General features: G+C 41.2%; 1 protein-coding gene across 1 annotated transcript in view; it reads right to left on the minus strand.

Annotated features, from left to right (window-relative positions):
* WDR44 (WD repeat domain 44) overlaps nt 1-18,283 on the minus strand; it is a 66,159-nt gene that overhangs the window by 41,698 nt on the left and 6,178 nt on the right. Inside the window, exons 5-8 of the mRNA XM_078784415.1 lie at nt 14,443-14,570; nt 11,514-11,612; nt 5,985-6,121; nt 2,804-2,881 (exon numbers count right to left, since the gene is read on the minus strand). Of these exons, the coding sequence (XP_078640541.1) occupies nt 2,804-2,881; nt 5,985-6,121; nt 11,514-11,612; nt 14,443-14,570 (442 nt within the window). The remainder of the gene's footprint in view (nt 1-2,803; nt 2,882-5,984; nt 6,122-11,513; nt 11,613-14,442; nt 14,571-18,283) is intronic.

Consider the following 18,283-nt stretch of genomic DNA (forward strand, 5'->3'; position numbering starts at 1 on the left):
TTGTTGTGAGCCTTACAAACAGACTTAAAAGTTGACCTTGGCAAGCTACTCGACTTAAAAGTTAGCCTACCACTGAGAAAGCAAGCTTCTCAACTTCAACCACGTCACCACACAAGTCAGTGTACCAGGATCGAGAAGATGATAGGTTTGCCACAGATGTAATGGAAAAACTGGGATAAGATGTTGCGAATGACAATATTTTGTAAAATTGTTGCAAATAAGCAGGGAAAACCGAGGTGGGTAAGTGTCATGGATTCACATAACCTTATTGGTGTGATATTAATTGAGTGCCAGATTAGTTGTAACATTCACAAACCAAATATGACATACCATAGATTTAATTAAAACAATACACAGAGTGTGAGGTTCTATTTCCTTTCTATGAGGCCGAGATCCGTTCTGTAAATAATTTTTAGGAACAGTTTTTAAATGTCCATATTTGTAAGTTTTCAGTTGCCTTACAGGTAACGGGTTGCCCTCGTAAGTCAAGTTGATGACTCATAACCAACTGGAATCATGTTGTGCTGCAAATCCTATGATATGTGTAGTTACCAGCAATATGATCTGGAAGTTACCTGTGTTGTGGTCGACATGTTGTGCTGCAAATCCTATGATATGTGTAGTTACCAGCAATGTGATCTGGAAGTTACCTGTGTTGTGGTCGACATGTTGTGCTGCAAATCCTATGATATGTGTAGTTACCAGCAATGTGATCTGGAAGTTACCTGTGTTGTGGTCGACATTTAATAATTACTAGTGGGCCCCTGTTGGTCCATTGGACCAAATTTTTCATTTGATTTCACAGCCTTGTAGCATACCTGCCCGCTGTACTGCATGAACATCGGGTTACCTTTCACCAAGCCCAGATGTGCTTGGGCCAGGGCGGGGGGATTATACGTTCGTTATTATTGCCAAATTATACCACTATTATTATTGTTGTTAATATTATTAGTATTAATTAATATATACTTTGTTACAATGTTGTCATTGTTTTTGTTATTTATTTTGTAATTAGATTGCCATGCTGTGGAATTCCCTATTAAGCTGCTCTATACACCTTAATATGGCACGCGTGTATAGAAACATGGGAAGTCTTCCGGATTATTTGAAGATAATTTGCCAAATCAACTCAGGAGATCATGACAATCATTTCGGTATATCCCATTCCACATGAGAAAGCTCCAGTAGAGCTCCACAAAATCAAAAATCACACACACGGCAACACAACACAACACAACACAACACAACACAACACAACACAACACAACACAACACAACACAACACAACACACACACACACACACACACACACACACACACACACACACACACACACACACACACACACACACACACACACACACACACACCTCCATTTATATATAGATGCATTTTTCGGTTGTTGACATAAATACCCATATGCACATTAATGTTTTAATCTTAATGGTGATTCCACTCATGGAGAGAGTAATGTTCATGAAAATACGAATTATATTTCAAGCAGATCATCCTATAATGGATAAACAACCTAGTTTCATATTGCATTATCTGGGGTTGGATTATGTAATAGAGTTTTGAAGTCTGTCTTGAAGACCTGGAGGGAAGAATGATATTGAAGAGGATGTGGAAGTCAATTCCACAGGTGCGAAAAAAAAAGAAGAGGAATAAATGAGTGGAGGTGAGCAGTGATCCAGGATTTAGTTAGTTTCAACAGAAGGGGGTTGATGGTGAACTGTGAGCCCTGCAGAAACCAGGGGAGTGGGGGGGGGGGGGGGGGGGAGGGGACAAAGCACAGCAAGAGCAGAGGGTGCAAGACCACAAAGGAAGCGGTAAAACGATCAGTTTAATCGTGGAAGATTCCACTCGCTTGGGGATGGGGGGAGGGGGGGAGTGGGGGTGTTAGTAATTTTAGCTGTGATAACATAGTTTTCACCTTTTCACCAAATCTGTTTTGCTTCAAAATATAATTCCTAAAAGGCAATGTGAACATCTACATAGAACATAAGTAAAAGGGGTAAGGTGGGGAAATAATTATGAAAACCATAATTGAAGGTTGAAAGGCAGGGAAGAGAATAAGGGAGATAAGGGAGAAAATTGAGGTGGGGGAAGTAAAAAATAGAAGTGAATATGGGTTCCATAAGAGATAGGGAGGATGTACGGGTCACAAAGAGGGAAGCAGATTTTAAAATGCAGAAGGTCCTAAAAAGCACATTTGCTACAAACTGTCCTTCACACACAAATGGGCCACAGAAACAGGGCAAGTCATACTTTGGTGTCAGTGACAAATCCTGTATTTGCAACTCCAGCCCATCAGGTTGTTGCTAAGTATCCAGGATTCCACTTAGCTTAAAAGCTTTAGGATTTATAGTTTGCAAAAACGAATGCCAAATTATTATGTGCTATGGACTTAGTGTTTGAAATGTTTTATAGTTACAAAGTAATTTCCCCATTTATATTTATATGAATCCCGGTGTGTACCCCGGTTTAGAATAGGTACACTGTTTCCCTGCGCATCGTAAGAGGCGACTAAGGGTTGGCGTCAGGAAGGGCATCCGGCCATAAAAACATTGCCTCAAAAAGGGAACCATGATTGTCATGGGGCCCGCAAGGCTAACCCCCACTCTAGTGGGGAAAATGGCCTTAAAACGATCATTCATATTTATATGAAAGCTGAGACATTTTCAATCCAATTAATACTTTTATTCACTCTTTTTTTTTTTAACTAGAAAAATGTATTTATTTGTTTTTTAAAGTCAGGCCTGTCACAGAAAAATAATGTTGAACAAATACATGCAGTACTTACGTTTTCTGCTTCAATTTTCGCCCATCCACTTCTTGCCCCTGACTCAACTTTTCTTCCTCATCAGATCCCACATCCTGGCTGCAAATAGGAATAGCAAATGCAACATACATTTATTTGTCCTTATAGTCCTGGGGCCAGGAGGACCCACCATGCACCCCCCTCAGCATTCACCGGGACCACTATTTTCTTACTTATTAAGTAGCTGGTGAAATTTTAAAACATGTACCCAAAGAATAAAGTGTCACGATCGACGTTTTTTTGGCGAAAAACAATACCGGGTTTAAAGCAGTAGAAATTGCACGTTATACGAGGGGGGTGGAAGGGGGGGGGGGGGGAGTGGGAAAACGGAAAATGAAAACGCGTCACTTTTTCCCCTCCAGGGTGTCTTCTTTGTCAATATTTTAAATGGACAGGTTGATTTACTCATAATTTCAGCCTCTAGAAGAGATTTATCAGCTTAAGATACATTTTTAAACTGATAAATAGGCCACAATTAAACCTATTATTGAAAATCCGCCACGTATTGCATTCTACAAGAGAAAAATGTTAGTTTTTATTTTTAAATTGTGAGAGTTCCCTGTGAAAATCGAGTTATTGTAGTTGTCTAGCACATGTATTCTGTAATACTTTAGGAGATGTCCAGTGGGCCTGTTGGTTATCTGAAGCAGAACATTTGATTCATCAATCATCACCATCACTTTTCTTTCAGCCTGTGACATAGTTATGTTTTTGTTTGCTTGGCCCTCTTTCTTATAATCAAGAGCACGTCTCATGATGTGTGATGTTGATTTCCTTTTTTATTTTCAGGTGTGATCTATCCAGCACCCACTAAAGAAGTTTAAAAGATCAAGAAGAAACAATTATTTCTGGAATAATGGCTACATGTGACTCACCCCCAGTGAAGAAGCGAAAGCCAGGGAAGTGGGAAGGAGCCTGGAATGTGTATTATTCATTTCAAACGAACCACAGACCAAACTTTCACCTTCATTTTTAAGTCTCAAAGAGCCACATGAACGATTTGAAGCAATCAAGACAATCTCTAATTTGAGACAGCTGCAGCCCATTGGCTCCAGTAGTAGGATGGATTAAAAAAAAAAGAAGAAAAAAAGTAGGATGTAGTAGGATGATGTATGTTCCAGTAGTCGGATGGATGATGTATGCAAAAGCATTCCGGAAAAACTAAATGAGGAAGATTACGGGTATCACCGAGCCTGCAACAATAAGTTCATTAAACACAAAGAGAGACTTGTTCAGTCTGATGCTGGTGAATCTTCAGATGGGTCCAGTAAATTATCCAGAAGGTCGTCCACTGAAAATATACTGTTTGCAAAGGACTGCATTTTTTGTAACAAAGAAGGACGGAAATCGTCAAAGAAGAAAGGTAAAGGGCCTGTTTCGGAGAAAACTAATGTGTTTGATATAGCAGGAGGTAAAACAGTACAAGAGCAAGCTGAAAGAAAATGTGATGAGAAGTTACTCACACTAATCAGAGGAAAATGTCTATTCTCTGTGGAGGCTCATTACCATCCATCTTGCAGGAGGCAATACTAGGCAGAGACAGGACTAGGCAGGAGTCAGAATGACCAACAAAGGAGACAAATCGAGATGGAACAAGCTCAGTCAGTCATTTGACAAGTTGTGCAGTCTGATCACAGAGAGTTTTGATACAGCAAGAAATAATGAAACTTAGTGAAGCATTGCGATATTATGTTGGTTTAATGAATGCAACAGAATATCAATGTCCTGATTATAGAGCTGAATAAATAGCACCGCAAAGTGGGCGTAACCCCTCAGCCCATGCATGGTGGAAACCAATTTCAAGATGGCTGCCGTGGCGGCCATATTGAAAATCGCAGCGCACCCATTTTCGAAAGGAACCTTCCTCTACTCAACTCCAACACACACTGCAAAAATGGATTTAATCGGACAAGCCGTTCTGCTCGAAATTGACGGAAACCAATTTCAAGATGGCTGCCGTGGCGGCCATATTGAAAATCGCAGCGCGCCCATTTTCGAAAGGCACCTTCCTCTACTGAACCCCAATACATACTGCAAACATGGATTTAATCGGACAAGCCGTTCTGCTCGAAATTGATGGAAACCAATTTCAAGATGGCTGCCGTAGCGGCCATATTGAAAATCGCAGCGCAGCCATTTTCGAAAGTAACCTTCCTCTACTCAACCCCAACACACACTGCAAAAATGAATTTAATCGGACAAGCCATTCTCCTTGAAATTGACGGACGCCTGGACGACAATACCCCTTTGCCCAATTTGGGCTGAGGGGTGAAAAGTGAAAGAAAAACTGCAGAAGCATGACACAGGAAGTAAAATCTCATTTACATCCTTTGAAAAGGGAAAGGGCAAATATTCCTCACAACTCATATTCAGCAAGAATATGGAAAATGGCAAATGTTGCCATATATGAGATCCCCAAACCCTGGGAAGGACATGGATGGAAAGAGGATGGAGAACCACTCTGGTGTGCAGATGAAATGATCTTACCACAAAAACTAATTGATGTGCTGGAGAGAGATGCAACAGAACTGGAGGAATCTGATGATGAAACAGGAGAACAGGAATTTGCTGCAGATAGTGATACAGATAGCTCCTCTGATGAAGACTAAAACAGTAAAAGTGAAATTTGTGATAATTGAGTACTGGGACATTATATTTTACTGTGGGCATGCAGGGAAAGGACATTATTAGCAGATTGGATTGTGTAAATAAGTGTCATCTAAGGTGTTAGAGATTCCCTTTGATATTTGTTCCGACTGAGACTAAAATAAGAAACAGGTGCTTATAAATCTCTTCCAAAAGCTGAAATAGGGTCCAATTAAACTTATTAATCTACAATATTGACAAAGAAGACATCCAGGAGTGGAAAAAGTGAAGCGTTTTCATTTTCCGTTTTCCCACCCCCCCCCCCCCCCCCCACCCCACCCCTCGCCTATAACGTGCAATTTCTACTGCTTTAAAGCCGGTATTGTGTTTCGCCAAAAAAACGTCGATTATGACACTTTATTCTTTGGGTACATGTTTTAAAATTTCACCAGATACTTAACAAGTAAGAAAATAGTGGTCCCGATGAATGCTGAGGGGGGTGCATGGTGGGTCCTCCTGGCCCCCCATGTATTATACATCGAGATCCATATATTGTAGAGTTATTCCATGTCCTTACCTCAGAAACTCTTGGGTACGCTGCATGATGTGCAGGGATAATGGATTGATGCCACAGGGAAGTTTGTCTTCCGCCTGGCTAAGCGGGATTTCCTCACCCGTATCCAAGTTTTTTACCATCACCAGTGCCAGAATCTCCTGGAAGGAATCACTGTGTTGGCAAATCCTTTTTTCCATTAAAAAAAAATACAAATAAGAGAACTTCTCACGTCATTTCATAAATTTCTGCCATTTCAAGACTTCACAATTTCCCATCGCTCAACTCTTTATTCATCTTACACCCTGAACCGAATCTTCCCCAAATCCCCTCTCGTTAATGCCATCAACTGCTCCAACTATTTACCACTCCAATGCGATTTATGTTATAGGTTACTTTCACAATGACTGCACACAGAGCATAATGCAAAGCACAATTATTTCAACAAATATGGACACCTTGAAGTACAGATGCTGTGCACCTTTTATGGACATACAGGTATGAGAGCAGAATAAACGTGCAGCTTGTTCTTTTTAAACCAATAATAAAATCCGATTACATTTTTACTATGTGACACAAAGAAGCTGCTTTTGAAGGATAGGTCTACCCCCATTGTCACGTTCCTTTAACAAAAAGGCAGTAAATCAAACTGCAACAAAATTTTGGGGATATCACTGCTTTCTATTGTCAGCAAGATACTTGGAATTATTCTTAACAAGCTGCTTTCAAAAGGAGAAGACATCCTAACAGAACAGCAACGTGAATTCCAATTATTGGGAATATGCAATGAAACAGCATTAACAACCCTGCAAGTCCAAGTGAAATGTGACAAGCATTGTACTTTTACCGGGTTTAAACAGACACATTACCAAAGTTTTCGACAAAAGGAGCCATGAGGTCATTTGGAAAACCTCCCCTCACTTTTGACCATCATAATATAATTGCACCCATCCAGTAGCTTCCTGATATAATCAATAGTGGCAAATGCGTGGTGAGAAATGCTCTGCAATATAAACGGGGATGAAGCCAGAATGCAACTTGGTGCCCTCTCTTCTCATGAGATATATATACACTATACAGTGCTGATAGAAAGTCTACATCCCCTTTCATAATTTTCACATTTTGTTATCTTATAGCCTAGAATTAAAATGCATTTAATCGGACTTTTTCCACCTTTATTTACCCATCGCAACCCACAACTTCCAAGTGAAAAACAAATTCTACAAATTTCAGAAAATTAAATAAAAATACAAAACTAGAATATCTTCGTTGTAGTCCATGAGCTAGAGGGGTCCACTGAGCACCACCCCCCACCAATCAACAAAACTATTTTTTTGAAATTTTGAAATGTACTGTTTGAGAAATTATATGTTAACATGCGATAAATTGTGACTCAGTATGGATTTTGAGAGACTGAAAGTTTCTATTTCCTCTGTTATGATGGTATATTATTATTAGTTATACTGTTATGCATACAACAACAACAACATGCATTATTACAACATACTGTGATGTATATATTGTTATATTGTTATGATGGGCAGAAATTAGGGCAAAATGGAGAAGATTGTCATGGGGACTGCAAGGCTAACCCCTGCTCTCGCAGGGAAAATGGCCTTAAAATGCATGTTGTTGTTGTTGTAATATTGTTATGATGGTATATTGGTTATATTGGATGTTATGATGGTTATACACGATGGTATACATAAGCAGAAGATTTTGGTTTTTTAATCCAACCAAAGATGGCTGGACTGGCGGCCTTTAACTACAGTGCAGTCAGAAAGTATTCAGACCCCTTCACTTTTTTCACATTTTGTTATGTTGCAGCCTTATGCTGAAATCGTTTAAATTCATTTTTTCCCTTATCAATCTACACTCAATACCCCAAAATGACAAAGAGAAAACAGGATTTTAGAAAGTTTTGCAAATTTATTAAAAAGAAAAAACTGAAATATCACATTCACATAAGTGTTCATACCCTTTGCTATGACACTTGAAATTTAGCTCAGGTGCCTCCCATTTCTCTTGATCATCTTTGAGATGTTTCTACACCTTGATTGGAGTCCACTTGTGGTAAATTCAATTGATTGGATATGATTTGGAAAAGCACACGCCTGTCTATATAAGGTCTCACAGCTGACGATGCATATCAGAGCAAAAACCAAGCCATGAGGTCGAAGGAACTGCATGCAGAGCTCACAGACAGGATTGTGTCAGTTTCAGTACTGAGTCCCAATTTATCGCATGTTAACATATAATTTCTCAAACAGTACATTTCAAAGTTTCAAAAAAATATAGTTTCGTTGATTGGTGGGGAGGGGGGGGGGGGGCTAGGTGAGCCCCTCTAGCCCATGGACTATTGGACAAGTGTCCACTCCCTCTTATAATAGCAATTGTAAATTAACTCAGGTGAAACCACCAATCAACTTCAAAATGACACACCAAGTTAATTGGCCTCCACCTGTGTTAAATTGTAGTGATTGATTATTTCAGAATAAAACCAGCTGTTCCTCGAGGTTTCCTCTGTTGGGTAGTACATTTCACAGCAAAGACTCAACCATGAGCACCAAAGAGCATTCAAAAGACCTCCGGGATAAAGTTGTGGAAAGGCACAGATTAGGGGATGGGTATAAAATATTTCAAAGGCCTTGAATATCCCTTGGAGCACAGACCTGACAATCATTAAGAAGTGGAAGGCGTATTGTACCACCAAGACCCTGCTTCGATCAGGCAATCCCTCCAAACTGGATGACCAAGCAAGGAGGAGACTGATCAGAGAGGTTACCAGGAGGCCAATGGCAACTTTGAAAGAGCTGCAGGGCTTTATGACAAAGACTGTGCACATGTGACAACAATATCCCAAGCACGCCACAAGTCTGGCCAGTACGGTAGGGTGGCAAGAAGGAAGCCATTACTCAAAAAAGCCCACCTTGAGTCCTGTTTGATGTATGCAAAAATCCACTCCAGAGATTCTGAAGCCATATGGCAAAAGGTTTTGTGGTCTGAAGAAACCAAGATGGACCTTTTTGGCCTAAATGCAAAACGTTATGTTTGGCACAAACCCAACACAGCACATCACCCAAAGAACACCATCCGTACTGTGAAGCATGGTGGTGGTAGCATCATGTTATGGGGATGTTTCTCATCATCACGGACTAGAGAACTTATCAGGATAAAAGGCAAAATGGATGGAGCAAAATACAGGAAAATCCTGGAGGAAAACTTGCTGCCCTATGCAAGAAGGCTGAAATTTGGATTGAAGTTCACCTTTCAGCATGACAACGACCTGGAGCACAGAGCCAAAGCTACACTAGAGAGGCTAAGGAACAAATAGATAAATGTCCTTGAGTAGCCAAGTCAGAGCGATGACCTAAATCCAATCCAAAATCTGTGGCATGACTTGAAGATTGCTGTCCATCAACACTCCGCACGCAACTTGATTGAGGTTGAACAGTTTTATACAGAAGAATGGCCAAATATTGCCCAATCAAAGTGTGCAAAGTTGGTAGAGACCTATCCCAATAGACTGGCAGCTGTAATTCCTGTCAAAGGTGCTTCCACCAAGTATTAACTCAGGGGGGTGGACACTTATCCAACCAAGATACTCTAGTTTTGTATTTTTAATTAATGTTGTGTGTGTGTGTGTGTGTGGTAAAGGTCATGGAAAACAAAAATTCCGGAAATATACTGCCGTTAATGCAGTGGCTCTTACACCACCTTAATTAACACACAAGTACACCCATTCCCCACGGTGGCAGCAGGAAGGGGAATTCCTCTCTGGGATATATAGATTACAGTAGATCTATGGTCGGGCTTGAAGAACATTGGGGAGGGGTGTGTTCATTTACCAAGTTTATTGTAGAGCGCTCACCAAGTGGTTTAAACATTCAAGTGAGCACTCCATTCAAAGCCGTTGATAAGGAACAGCTGGCTTGGCAAGCGCTTGGCAACAGACAGACATATTTTGTTCAACTGTACAGTACTCATGCTTGACGAGCACAATTTGTGAATCGCAAATAAATTGTAGGTCTACCAGGCAGTAATGGGCTGATAAACTTTCCTGTACAAATGCAAGCCATGCACTCACTCCAAGATGAAGGGTTTTTAAAGTTTCACACTTTTGAGCTTCCATTGCCTTGGTTGCCATGATTTGATATTTAAAATGAACAAAATTAACAATAAAGTCCACATCCAATGCAGCCTTCATCAACGTGTCTGTTTTGACAACGGAGGGGTAAAGAATGAACAGAAAACGAACAAACTAAAGTTATTTAGGATTATTCATTTTCATTTTAGTCACAAAAACATCATGGTAAATTTAATTAAACCTTCATATTCTGTTTTCGGTCAGCAAAATTGTTCATTGCCATTTGTGGGATTTTCTCGGAAGAGGTGAACCACAATGAGGAAGAAGCATGGCTGGCTGGTTTTATCTCTTGTGTCTGCTAATATCCTTGCAATTCAAGGTCAAAGTACAAGGATGCCTCCTAATTACCTCGTACTTCATGCATTAAATTACAAGCTCTTCCATGATCATTAGGCACTAGTAAAAAGGAATACAATTTTTATGGTCAGCTCACCTCTGACAGAAGATCATATGATCGTTAGAGAAAATACTTAAAGGATGTCTCAAAAGTAACAAAACTTGGGACAAAAATCCCACCATAAAGGGGATTTTGGGACAAAAATCCCACCATAAATGACCTGCGATAGACAGGATATTCTGGAGAGCAAAATACAAAGCTGCTTTAGCTTTACTTGTGCAAACTCATTGCTGAAGAGGAGCAAAGAAAGCAAAGGGAGAATCAGAAGGCAAAATGTCTGGTGGAAATAGTGATTGCACTTGTCTGCTCATTTCCATTGGACATGCCAACCACGGTGTGTACCCCGATTTAGAATAGGTACACCGTATCCCTGTGCATCGTAAGAGGCGATCAAGGGTTGGCGTCAGGAAGGGCATCCGGCCATAAAAACATTGCCTCAAACAGGGAACCATGATTGTCATGGGGCCCGCAAGGCTAACCCCCGCTCTAGCGGGGAAAATGGCCTTAAAACGATCATTCATTCATTCATTCATGCATGCCAACCAGCCACTCAACTGGCCTCCTTGGTCCCACCAAGGTTCAACAGACATCACGACAGAAAGCAGCACCATCATCTTGAGCAGCAACATAACCACCATTATCCTTTGTGGGATGAACACTCATCTTTGTTTTACGAGATAGTGCCACACACATCAAACTACCCGCTTGATAAAAGGCATGATAACTTTTTCCATGCAGATCCAATGCTAAGCATCTGACGTTTGTCCGTTGAGAACTTTTACACACACGTGATGAAAAAGATTCTCAATGAAAAAAAAATATTAAAATTAAAACTAAACAACAAGAAAAACACATCAGGTGCTTCATGCTGTATTAATGTTACATGTGTGAAACACATTATGCTTCCCATTTACTAGATGTGGGTTTAAAGGCCTTCAATCTAAAAATACACTTCGCCTTTCAGCAAATTGTTTGTGACATATATGTGACAAGATATCAATATTCCAACCTCGTCTGTGAGTTCTCGCCCAGAGTCAGAGCAAGGACGGCCAGAGACAGGAGGAGCAGAATTGTGAAGAGCTGCCTCCACTGTACAGTCTTCTTGTTCCTGGTACAAAACACGACAACTTCATCACAAAAATTTTAATAGAGCATAAAGCCGTGTGTGTGTGTGTGTGTGTGTGTGTGTGTGTGTGTGTGTGTGTGTGTGTGTGTGTGTGTGTGTAAAAAGGTGTACAATGGAATTATAGAAGATATACTATTTGCTTCAATTAACGAATTCCAACACCAAATGAAATACCAAAGCCTAACTTCAATCAGAAATGCCCAACACTGAGCAGATATATATATATATATATATATATATATATATATATATATATATATATATTGTTGCGGATATGGGATTTGGCCTCCATCCATATCCGCTTGTAAATATTCCCCTATTTCCCCAATACTTCCCAACTATCCCCAATCCCCCATTCCCTAGTCCCATTTTCTGTAAACAACACTCTGTAGCCCCGACCTCCCCCTTTTTCCCCCATTAAATGTCGCACCCAGGTTCACCGCATCTCACGTAGACAACTATAGGACATCTTGCTAGTTATTCTTAGTCTATGTCAGTTAAGGACTCGTTTCCATTAATTCTGACTCTTCATTGCACCAGAATGTGATTGTATGGCACCGTTAGAAAGTTTAGGACCTCCCAATACCTCCCCGCAGCTCTTCCTCATGGTACAACAACAACTACAACAACAGCGGCGGCGGCGCGGGGAGTGTGCGTCCTCATTCCGGCTTGGTTAGCCGCCATTGAACATGTGCTCCGACGGGGTTACCACGCAGGGGCTCGCTGTCAGCTCCTCGTCAAGGGCGGAGCCCGGTAACCCCCCGCACCCAATGGAAGCGGCGGACCGATTCCATCTGGGGCGGAGCTAACGAGCCGAGGGCGTGTCACTCCCCGCTGAGATGCGCAGGACGTGGGAGGTGACGTCAGATGCGCCTCAGCTTGGAGAAGAAAGGACGCCACCTCCAAGCGCTGAATACCTCCCCGCATCTCTGGACCGGACCGCGTTTGATTCTGCCCCTGAGCCAAGGTGCACCTTGAGCTATCGACTGCCTGCCCTTCCTTGCCATCAATCCCCGTGTAAGTCCGTCTTGTCCCGTTTGTCTGTAGTCTGTCGGGGATAGATAAGACTGTGTCTAAGTGCCCATCTTGCTGTGCTTTACCTCTTACCGTGTAATCTACCCGTTTCTGCATCACCAATATTATATCCTCCTCCGGAGGTCTTGAGAACTGTACCCCTTGTGTCGTTGCATTAATCCCAGCCGTTGTGTCCTTTCCTTCATTGATGTAGCGTAGCGCGATTCGGCCAACGTTCGAGTGTAATCGGGTAAACTGTGCGAACACGGCGGCCATTCCGCTCGGTCAAGCAACATCTAAGTCGTGTCCGTAACAATATATATATATATATATATATATATATATATATATATATATATATATATCTCTGTCTCTGTGTCTGTGTGTGTGTGTGTGTGTGTGTGTGTTCCTGCTGTTCGAATGAGATGTGAAACGAAAATGACCTTTTTGGTTTTTTTTCTTTCCAAGCCACGAGGCAGCTCTCAGCCAAACCAAACAATTATGAATGGCCTTGCAGACAGTCATCTTGGAGCTTGTAAACATTTAAAATCATGTATTCACCAATGCCCTGGTAAACCAAACCCTGGTGTTGGGCTAGCGGCTACGGTGCCGGCTTAGGATCCTAGGATCCTGGGTTCGAATCCCTGTCGATCGCTGAATTAACGCCAGGGGGGTTGACTCAGCCTGTCATCCTTCCGAGGTCGGCTAATTGAGTACCAGTTCACTGGTAATTCCCTGTTTGTCGTTAAAGGCGGCAAAAAGGGTTGGCGTCAGGAAGGGCATCCGGCCGTAAAACATTGCTTCAACAAGGGGACCAAAAAAAAAAACAACAACAACCACGGTTCCCGAAAAAGGCCAACCAACGCTTGCGGGGAAACATGGCCTCTAAAGGTGGTTTTTTTATTTTATTTATTCACCAATGCCTTTGAGAGGCGTGTTAGGTACGAGTCACTCTTCAATAACTGTGCACTGTTGGATAATCTTTTTACCATTTTATTTACCTGTCCTAAGTTGACTACTGCAATATCCCCAAATAAAAATAACAAAAAACAAAAACAAAAAAAAGTTCCATTAATAGGACAGATTTACAAAAATAAAATCCAGATTCCAGATGTTTTTTTCAAATATGGGATGTAATGGACCGACAATGATCTTGTATAGTGTTCAAATTAAATTTGAAGAAATGCCCAAAAAAACATCAGTCTTGCTTCTCAAAACACATTTTACTGCATGAAGTAATCAGCTCAATCAACAAGAACTATGACCAAAAAAGTCAGGATTAATATTGAATGGATCCCTTAACTTTCTTTTTTGGAACAATGATCTAAGGCTCATGAAAGCACTTCGACTTAAAACACATACAGGACAAGGACACCCATGCATTTTTATTTGAATTGCATGGACATAATTAACAATAGACAAACAGACTGCCAATGGGATCTGAACCAGGATTCCCTGCATAACAAGTCAAGGATTCAGATGGGAACAGACCTAAAGACCGTTCATGAAGAACGTCGCATTCCTCTAAAAAAAAGTTAATTTTCTTAACAATTAAACATTTTAAATACCAATGATGTGTCACATAATCATTGTTTTTTAATCCAAAATATTAAATGAGATGGTCAGCACAAAATATTCTAGAGCAACAATTGATTTATATGGAGATAAAAACTTTGAAAAATGCCGATTCCCATAAATAGTACAAGATGTGCTATTGAATCCCATAATAAAGCATCGATTCCCTCAGCAAAACAATCCATTTTAAACTTGCAGTTACCGAACAATATGTTGTGCCAACCTGATCAACGACAACTTGGTCAGAAGCAGAAAGGCTGGCCAAATCCAATGAACAGAGCTCCTGTGCCAGGTTTTCCACAGCGGTGTTTGGGCTAACCAAACCACTTAGCGAGTCTTGTTCCTTTGAAACTGGCAAGTAAATGAACATCACCCCACAAATAAATAATTCATTATTATGTTCAGTAATTTATTACAGGTACCTTCAATATAAAAGGACTTCCAATTGCATATCAAGCATCCAAACCAAAGAATACATCAAGTATACCATGATGGACAGAAGTTTGGTGAAATAATAATAGGTTTGTTAATGAAACCAATCTACATCTATCTACAATGGAGCAGATGTGTATGTGTGCACGTGTCCATACACAGGTAGTAGACAAAAAAAAAAAAAAAAGGAAAACCCAACAATGTCACTTAGTAGGGTGTTGGGCCACCATGTGCATCCAGTACAGCATGGATATGATATGGTATAGAGTCAACAAGGGTCTGGAACTGTCTTGCAGGAATGTGGCACCATTCTTCCACAAGGAAGACCTCCAATTCAGGTTTGTTTGTTGGAGGCGGAAACCGCTGCCTTAAGCGCCTCTCCAGACAGTCACACAAATGCTCTATGGAATCGAGGTCCGGCAATTGGGAGAGCCATGGAAGATGGGTAACTTGGTCCACATAACACCCGGTTACAACACCTGCCCTGTGGACCGGAGCATTGCACTCTTGAAAGACCCCTCCTGCAGGGAAGAAATTCTGCATCAAGAGATGCAAATGATCACTCAAAAGATGGTAATAGAGCATGGTGAATCAATCCTGCCTTCTAATGGAATGAGGTGACCCAGGCCATGGCAGGAAAGGCACCCTGCACCGTTATAGAACCGCCAGAACATTTTATTGTTGGAATCAGGAACTCGGGGCTGCAGAGCTCCCTTGGCTGTCACCACATGTGCACACATCCATTTGTCGAGAGCATGGTGAAGGACGACTCACGAGACCATATTGCATTCCTCCAATGCTCTGCAGTCCACTGCCAATGCTCCTTGCACCACTGGACCCACAAACAGGCACTGCCAGGTGCTTATGAGTGGTTTGTGCAAAGCAGCCCCACTATGGTATCCCACTGTATGAAGTTCCCATCTGACTGTTTTTGACGATACAGGGTACTCATGACCCACGAAGAACTCCGCACATAGCTTGTCTGCCATTACTCTCCCGTTTTGCTAATGCCCATGCATCACACTTGTCGGTTACACACCTTTCCCAGACATCTTTCACAGGCTCACATCACCTTCGAGACAGTTCACCATAACATGTTCACAATTTCCACAGTCTTTGTCACCGACGCCTGCCAAACGCGCACCAACAATTACACTCAAAGTCACTGAGGTCTCCTCTTGCAGCCATGCTGGTTCTTAACACTGAACTTGAGCTTCAGCCCGCTTATATATACACAACGAGAAGAGAAGGCTGCCGGAAAGATATTTGCATAATTCACAAACCAGTCACGTACATGTGCAGCCCCATACTTTGCATATATGTTGTACTGCCAATGCACCCTGATGTTTCCATTTTTTTGTCCACTATCTGTATATGTGTGTGCGTGTCTTTGGTTGTCAACTCCAAATGTGGAACGGAGCCCTCCCAGGTCTCGATGTATCCACCTTCGTGTGTGTGTGTGTGTGTGTGTGTGTGTGTGTGTGTGTGTGTGTGTGTGTAACAGAAATGAAAAAATGAGGTGTGTTGGAAATAGCGCCACCTTTGCTAGTAGCCGGTATTACAAATCATTTCCTTTATCTTCTGATATGGAGTATCCAGTATATATTGTGATCAATAAAACTTCTTTCAAAAATGACAAATTATAAAATGCATTTCCAAGAATGTGCCGCAGCACATTGTCCACCAAAGGTGTGCCAAGAAGGGTACTCCACCCATAGGGCATGAGTACCCGCTAGTCTATATAATAAAACAAATCGCCCTGGCTTTATGCCCCCCAATTCATCCATGGTGGTATTTCATTAGTTCTTTAATATGACTGCATAAGCTTCCTTACAATTTGCTTTAGCATTGTACTATTGCTTACCTTTCAATATCCACTTGTGTCATTAAGTCAAATTTTGTCAGCATCCACAGACAATTAACACCAGCATTTGGTATGCTGCATGCACAGCCTAACGGATGAAGTTCATTTCATAACTATATGCAGGCAAACGTGTCATTTTGGCAAGCTAAGCAAGGCCTCATGGGAAGATTTGTTTTCACTAACATTACCGTGAATGTTTGACCATGAAAATAAATTGCTGGCTTTTTTGGGGGAAAATGATTGTGAAAATGATTCTTTTTTTGGTTTGTGTGCATGTGAAAACTACACTAACAACCAATCAGAATATTTCATAGAGCCAAATCACATTATTGTGGGGTGTTCTATACATATCATGTGATTATTTTTTTTAAGATAGGCACATGTAAAACCAACATGGGGAAAAACCCAAGTTAATCATATGTGAATTTACAGATTGATTTGTTCAGTATTGCATCAAGAGTGTCAGCTCTGAGTCTGGGAGGTCAGCGGTTCGATACCGACTCAAGTCGAGCAATACCAAATACTGCACTTTAAAAATGGTACGAGCTGCTTCCTTGCACGACATTCAGCAATTAAAGGAAAGAGCATGGACAAACACAATGGATTGGCATCCAAGGGGAAGAGGATTCTCCTCAATTGCTCCGGTGAGTGCAAAAGGAAAAACCTCAAAGATGGCGTCACCAGCACACCAGCACGCAGGGTACCCTGGGAAGTTATCACTTCTGCCAAGCACAACGGTTATTTTTGTCTGAAGTCCAAATCTAACGTTACCTTATGCATATGTCTGCATGTGTGCGTTATATGCGTTGAAGCTCCTCCATGAGCCAAACTTGTTACCTCCACCACCAAAGGTGGATGGAAGTTGTGTTTTCACCCCTGTCTGTTTGTGAACAAGATATCTCAAAAAGTTATGGATGGATTCGGACAAAATTTGTCAGAGATGTAGCGTATGTGACAAGGACGAAATGATTAGATTTTGGTGAAGATCCTGAGTCAGATCCGGCTAGTAGAATTTTTAAGTGATTCTTTACCATTGGGGGATAGGGCCAAAAACGATACATAGCAGGAGATCTCAAAAAGTTGTGGACGGATTTGGACGAAACTTGGTAGATCGGTTGGGTGTCTGACAAGAACGATTGGATTTGATTTTGGTGAAGATCTGAATATGGATTCGGATCTGGGAATTATTTAATTTTAAGTGATTCATCACCATTGAGAGATCGGGCGAAAACTAACATATTGCAGGATAGCTCAAAAAGTTATGGATGGATTTGGACGAAACATGGTGAACCGGATGTGTGTGTGACAAGGAAGAATCGATTCAATCTTGGTGAAGATCTGGCTCCGGATCTTATAATTTTTTACGTGATTCTTCACCATTGGGAGATAGGGCCAGAAACGATACATAGCAGGATATCTGAAATAGTTGTGGACGGATTATTTTGATTAAATGTGATTCTGTATTGTGATTTTATGGTCTACTCTGGGATACAAAACGTAAACTGTTCACCTGGCGGAGGTATGCTCTCTACTGAGTACCATTCTCGTTCCAATTTTGTTCACCAGTTCCAGCTAAACTGCAATAATATAGAAATGTGCTGGCTTCGTATTGCTTGCTTTTCCAAGTTAGTGCTTTGTTCACTCATTTGTCATCTCCACTGGCTTCTGTAAAATTTGCTCTTTTGCATTGGACTATTGCTTTCCTATCAAATTTAGAACAAGGAGAAAAAGACAAAATGTCACAGCCCCCATGGTTTTAGCAATTTTG

This window comes from Myxine glutinosa, chromosome 1, assembly GCF_964187855.1.
Source record: "Myxine glutinosa chromosome 1, kmMyxGlut1.1, whole genome shotgun sequence".
Taxonomy (NCBI): Eukaryota; Metazoa; Chordata; class Myxini; order Myxiniformes; family Myxinidae; genus Myxine; species Myxine glutinosa.